At 45.3% G+C, this 6550-nt stretch overlaps 1 protein-coding gene across 1 annotated transcript; it reads right to left on the bottom strand.

Annotated features, from left to right (window-relative positions):
* On the bottom strand, positions 1–5971 carry si:dkey-191g9.7 (G protein-regulated inducer of neurite outgrowth 2). Its single transcript, XM_038736959.1, has 2 exons — positions 5356–5971; positions 1–3057 (listed from the first exon to the last, which is right to left on the bottom strand). The coding sequence occupies exon 2, from the start codon at positions 3048–3050 to the stop codon at positions 1491–1493; it is 1560 nt and encodes a 519-aa protein (XP_038592887.1). The 5' UTR covers positions 3051–3057; positions 5356–5971; the 3' UTR covers positions 1–1490.
* Between the last annotated feature and the right edge of the window lie 579 nt (positions 5972–6550).

Genomic DNA, 6550 nt, shown 5'->3' with positions numbered 1-6550 from the left:
ACCATGACATTCCACTGCGATCTGTCCATGGACTATATTCTCTTGTTACTGTACATTTATTTGCATACACCTATATTAGTATGCTCTATTCCCACAGGAATCCAGGCATTTTACAGCATATTCATGAAGTTAGATGAATGAGTCAGAGAAAGTCTCACAATGGTTTCAAATGTTCTAATGTTGTTGGTCTTTCAGTATATTTGGTTAAAATAGATTCTGTGAAGATTGATCATGTTCCTGTTTGTTCATACAGTAGAACAGTACACAAACTATACACAGTATGCCTGGTGTCATTTAAATCACATCCAAAATTGCCAAAAACCAAAATCCAAAAACATCTCAGCAAAGAGACTCATAATAAATATGCAGGAAAGGAAGATGTACTGAAACTGCCAACTCAAGAGCTTAAACCATGTTGATGAAATACAGGTAGACTAAGTTAACACATGGAAGAATGTAAATGTGTCCATCACACACTCAATAAAAGACTAGCATCTTGTTTCCATAGTCTGAATTCCGCAAACACATACAGTATGTGCAGTATTTATTGATTTTGGAGGCCACAAGGTCTTTACTTCTCTCCCACAGGACTTGATCAGCAGACTTTTTACTTTTCTTACAGTATTATTATGATACTCATTTCCTTTTTCTGTGTATGTGTGTGCTTTTAATGTTCACTTTTTGTTGGGACCGTGTAAGAGAGGTGTTGATTTGACTCTACGGTAGATTCTGAGGCTTTAGACTGGGATGTGGGGGATTAGGGTCACCCTCCTGAGTGGGACTGCCACTGACATGTGCCAATGCATGTCACTCAAGACCCCATACGCCATGTGGAGTCCAAGTCAGCCAGGAGGAGGAACACCAAAACCGCAAAGTTCCAGGGAGGGGAAGGAGAAGCAATGATGTAACTGGTCATGGGTTAGGGTTAGTGTGAGCTTGGGTTAGGGTTAGTGTGAGCTTGGGTTAGGGTTAGTGTGAGCTTGGGTTAGGGTTAGGTCGATGTGTCTCTGTATTGTGACCCCACACATTCATTATAAGCTTAGTGTTAAGAGTAGTATTTATTGCAGGACTGTTGTATCAGATTGCTTCACACCACACAGGTGTTGTTTCATTATGTATGCTATATTTCCTGTGAGTAATTTATTATGAAGACACACCTGTATGGAGTGGCCCTCTGAAAACACTGGCAGTGCACAGCTGCAGGGATCTTCTAATAGATAACCAGAACCATTGATAACAAACGATGAAAGATAAATAGTTTGTTTCATCATCTTCAGCACTTTTTTTCATACTGATGACAAATCTTAATCGTTTCAGCTGAAGCTTTTCCTTTGATTCTGCTATGCAGGCCATTCTTAGTAGTAGTATGCAGATTAGTCCACAGACCTTCTGATTAGATGGGAGACATTTGAGGCTGAGGCTTTGAGTAGCCATCCAGGCTACTGAACACAGTGTTCAGGTTCTGTCGTGTCCATCAGTCAGCTGGTCAGTTAGTCGACAGCTGTAGTGGTGCGAGCGCAGCAGGCCGGGGTTGGGATGGAGCCCATCATCTTGCTCCTCTTTCTCTGACTGCTGGTGGTCCCGCTCTGCCGGGAGGTATTGTTGTTCTGTTGCGACAGCTTGGCTGCATGGCTTGCTGTCTCCTTGATCTGCAACTCCAGGTGTTTCTGGATGGCCAGGCCCAGCTCCTCAGGATCCACCGAGGCCCCGTACACCTCCCATGTCATCCCTTCCGCATCCCACTTCACCTCCTTTACCGGGGACTTGGAAGCACCACCCTTTTTCCTGCCTCCATGCCTGTCGGTGTTCTGATTTTGGCTGCGTGAAGTCTCACTCCCGCTCTCTTCTGTCAGACAGATTTGGGGGAACACATGGGGTGTGGCAGTCTGTCCTGTCTGCACCCCAACATCCCTCAGCTCTGTGTGGGCTGTCATAGTCCCTGTGTCTCGGGTCGTGGTTCTGACATGGTGAGCGGGACTGCTGCAGCACTCCTCTCCACCAAAATATTTTTGAGATTGCGGCCCAGAACCAGGAGGCAGCGAGCTGATCCAAGAGTAGTTGAGGTTGCAGCACCGCAGCAGGTGTTTGGCATCCAGGCCGGTGTCACTGACAGAGGAGATGAGGCGAGGCGGGGTGAGGTGGTTCGTCGCTGAAAGAGGTCCCGCTGCACGCTGGATGTTGCATGGCTCCACGCCTGCCATGGGTGGCAGCAGCTGGGAGGGGGCTGGGATTGGCTGGGGATGGCAGTAAGCAGCAAAGGTGTCCTCAAAATTGCCATGATGGATATAAGAGCCGTAGCAGAGTGCATTGTCACATATAAGGGGAAGATCACCCTTCTCTTGAGCACCTTCCACTTTGGCTGCTGCCTTGGGGGACGAGAGGCAGACACACCTGCTCTGAGGCTGCTGTGCACCACCTTCTCCACTGTTGGCCCCTCTGCAGATAGTGGTGATGATGTTGCACTGCTGCAGCTGCATGGGCTGCTTGCAAGCTAACATGGAGCAACTCTCAGCCTCTTGGATACTCTTATCTCCTCCGTGGTAAACAAGTCCGCAAGTCTTAGTGTCTGCAGCCGGGGCGGGGGATCCCTGTTTAACCAGAGGTAAAGTGTCTGAGTGACTCCGGTGAACTGGTAGGGAGGCTGGCTTTGTGCTCTGCACTGTCCCGCTAGCTTGAGGGTTGTTACTGATTGAATTAACGACTATCTTGTTGTGATGTGACGGTGTATGTGTCTCAGCCGGAGTATGGGGGTGGCTCAAAGCCCTGGGGGGCACACAGTGTTCCGATGGGCTATGTTCCTGTTCACCAGGCTCCGCACCGACCCTCAGATTGCTACAGTTAGCTTCTCTGGTAGGAGGTACACTGACAGCCTCCTTTGGCTCCTCCTCCTGGCAGGGGTAACCAGGTACCCCTGTCAGTCTGGGGGGTGTTATTGCCTGCATAGACCTCTTGGAGGTGTCAAAGAGTGGCTGACCACAGAGGGTAGACTCCAAAGAAACAGCTTCCCCCAGTGGGTACAGCTCCGACACAGGATGGCCGGCCTCTGCCATGAAAGACCTTTAAGGAGAAATAAAACAGAGTGTGGATGTCTTACACCTGATCAGCTCACACACAACACAGACCATCCCATAAACCTTTTAAATTACATTAAGTTTGGTATTAAGAGTGTAAGAATATGCTTGCTGCATTGCTTTTGATATCATTATTTTTCATAATTTAGTAATTTAATGATTTTATTTTTGCAACATGACTATAATTAGGCCTATAGGCCTTTACCCATGTGACTAGATAAAAGTCCAAGATATAGTTTTATTTGATCTAGAGTTAATTATTGTTTATTGGTCAAATTTGGAAATTACCTGCCAACAATTTACATTTCAAAATGTGCCTCTTAAAAGGCAAGAAAACAAAAACAACCTGTCCATCTAACGAGGATCCTTTATTATGCTATCCTGGCTGCCCACCCAGCCCAGACCTGATTTAAAATCAAACATTCTAATCCATAAAGCTCTGCACAGTTATCTGTATGGCCACCGATTATAATTTATATTGGCCTTCAAATGTGCCCCACTTATAGAAAGCTCCTCTTCTTTAGACTTTAGAAACACACCCCGATACTGCTGGTACATGGCTGGATGAACCTGATACGGGGCCCCTGGGCTTTCTCCTATAGAGCCCCAGTCTTGCTGTGTGGTAGTTTCATTAAACACAGAATAATACTGATGTACATCTGAAATCGATTTTTGATAATATCACAATGTCGACTGTTGTGCTTTTGTTGACACAATCACTGCGCCACTGAGTGATACTTCATAAACTTTGTATTTCTTTGTATTTCTTTAAACAATTCTACAATGCTCTTTTTGACTCAGAGGCTAAATAACTGAAGATGTATTTGGCCAGTTGTTAAACATTTGCAGTCACATCAATAATTTGATGATAATAATAATATCTATGTGCACACGTCAGAGTCAGTTCTTCAAATTAAGATTAGGAATGAACCCTGAATGGGAATCGAGATCCTGCTATTTATGGGGCTTTCTTGCCTAAATTTGTTTTATTTGTCTTTGGAGAAGATAGATGAAAACAACCAAATCTAAAGGGTTTGGTTCCTAACAATCTTTGACTATATACACCTCAGTAGGAGTAGTTATAGTGACATAATACCAGTTTGAACTCTTTGTCAAATAGACATTAGGTTCCAAACACAAATCTTTTATGTTTTCATCACACATTAACAGTAGTGTTATAAGAATTCAGATATTTAGTATATAAATCAGGAAACCTATAAATATAGTTAAGTACATTTTAAAATGGTGCCAACACACCTGGACAGGTTTTATAAAAAAAAAAGTTGCAATATAGCAGGAAAGATTTAGGACATAAATATAACTAAATGTTTGCACTAAAACGATCCTGGTTAGAAAATGAATAACATAATGTTCAGATGACTATGGTCAAGTTGTGATTCAGTAAGTTAAATACTGGTGGTGTTTAACCCCCCTCCCCCCCATTATTGATAGAGAACAAAATAGTAATTTGAATATGAACACTCACAGTCAGACCAGATACTGTCAGACAGAAACTTTTCCTTTTGTAGTTTCAGGCTACACCCTTGCAGCACTTATACTGATCTTAGGTCACCTCTAAGATTACAAAAGCTTCATTTAAATCTGGCCACCCCGTGTTTTTATATACTGCCACTCCTCCATCTGATATGTACCAAACCCACCTCACACCATCAACCCCACATCATATGACACATGGGCTACGTGTGCCATAATGTGCACTGTACGTGTGTGTGATGTGCATACCCCACGCACATGCACACAAAAAGGTAACTCTTACTACTCCCCTTGTTGTTTCCCTCTGCTTCCAGTCTTTGTGCTATGCTAAGCTAATCACATCCTGACTCCAGCTCCGTACTTAACACACAGGCATGAAACTGATGTTGTTCTTCAAATCTAACTCTCAGGAAAGACGGCAAATGAGTGTACTATTAATTCAAAAATGGTTGCAGTGTGATCCTGATCATGTGAATGGCTGACTGGATCCACATTACGTCACGAGAAAGCGTGGTGTTTTAAAGTGTCATGAAGCAAGTCGCAGGATCCTGACGGCAACAAGTCAGTGCTGGCCCAGTCTGAAGGTGCGTTAAATCCCTGCATGTTGTGTCTCAGAGCTTTGAATCTGCATTTTTCAATCACACCATTCTCACAATCAGATTCACACCCAGGAACACAAACAGACGCACACACACTATGCTTGCGCAAACAGATGCAATAAGAGTTGCGCACATGCACACAAGGTCAGCGTGTTCATCAGGAGAAAAAACATGTTCATCCACCAGCTTACCTTTCACAGTGAAACACTTGCTGCTAAGGCTCTGTCCACCCCTCTTTCCTCTCCCTTTCGGATGTGCCGGGTGATGGGTGCAGTTCCTTAGAAAGCCTTCATCCTCCTCCTCCTCACATCCACAGGTGACCTCTCCCTCTCTCTAACTCCACTCCATTCACTGTGGCGCCAGTGATCCCTCCCTGCTCTCCTCCCCCAGCCTCCTCTTCTCTTCCCTTTTAGTCTCAGCAGTCCCCGGGTGTGCACAAGATGGAGGAGACCTTGAGATAATCCTCTCCTACATCTGATTACAAATGTGAGGATGCAATCTTCAAATCCCTCCTCTGTACGAGTCAGTCGAGCTGGTTAGCGGTTGGCTTATCCAGCTGTAGTGGGAGACGGGTGGAGGGGGTGGCGATGATGAGAGGAGAGAGTCAGGCGGCGAGCGTCATTGTCCCTCCACCTGGGAGGAGGGGAGCAGGACTGGTGCATGAATGAATGTGTGCATTAGAGAGAAAAGAAAGGAAACATCCTGGTTCTTCCTTTGTCTCCAGTTCTCCACTCCTCTTCGTCTTCACTCACGAACACGCTCAGCTCCACTCTGACCTCTGTTACTTTAGTTTCACACTCTGTGTCATTCTCTCGCTCAACCCCCATGCAACCCTCCCACCACCTCCAACCCACTCTCCATCACAATCCCTGTTGCTATGGAAACTGCAATACTCAATGGGCCTGTGTGTGTGTGTGTTTTTTTTTTTTTTTTTACAGCTGGCAGTGAGACAACAGACAGCCAAAACAAATCAGCTGGGGACTGCTCATGCTTGCGGTTGACTCAGCTGCAGCCGATTTCACACATCAACTCAATGCTTTTCATTTCTCCATATGTGTCAGAAACCATGGAGGACACAAATGACCATGATGATGACATGTTAACAGACGGCTGGCACGAGCATAGACTATAAAGAACGCTGACGTACTTTCGGTGATGTCACCCACAGGTTTGTGAATGGGCGTTCTGAAGCCTGGAGTTTGGGTTCACAAACAGCTGCTTTATTGGAGCAGGGAAATCTCCATCTGGTCAAATGGGAGGAAACCTGGGTGCAGCTGAGCTCGGATCAGCTAGTGGCAATCACCATGGCTGAATGTGATTGGCTGCGATACCTGTTAATTATGCAAACATACCCCAAAACATGCTTGCCTTTTCGCCTCGTTTGAT

This window comes from Micropterus salmoides, unplaced genomic scaffold (assembly GCF_014851395.1).
Source record: "Micropterus salmoides isolate LMB-PRFRI ecotype aquatic unplaced genomic scaffold, ASM1485139v1 Ms_hic_scaffold_22, whole genome shotgun sequence".
NCBI lineage: Eukaryota > Metazoa > Chordata > Actinopteri > Centrarchiformes > Centrarchidae > Micropterus > Micropterus salmoides.
The sequence above is the reverse complement of the archived record's forward strand: the minus strand, read 5'-3'. Positions and strand labels throughout refer to the sequence as shown.

Bases quoted from the DNA above. Each gene is read 5' to 3' on its own strand.
- si:dkey-191g9.7 (XM_038736959.1), bottom strand. From the start codon at position 3,050: ATGGCAGAGGCCGGCCATCCTGTGTCGGAGCTGTACCCACTGGGGGAA.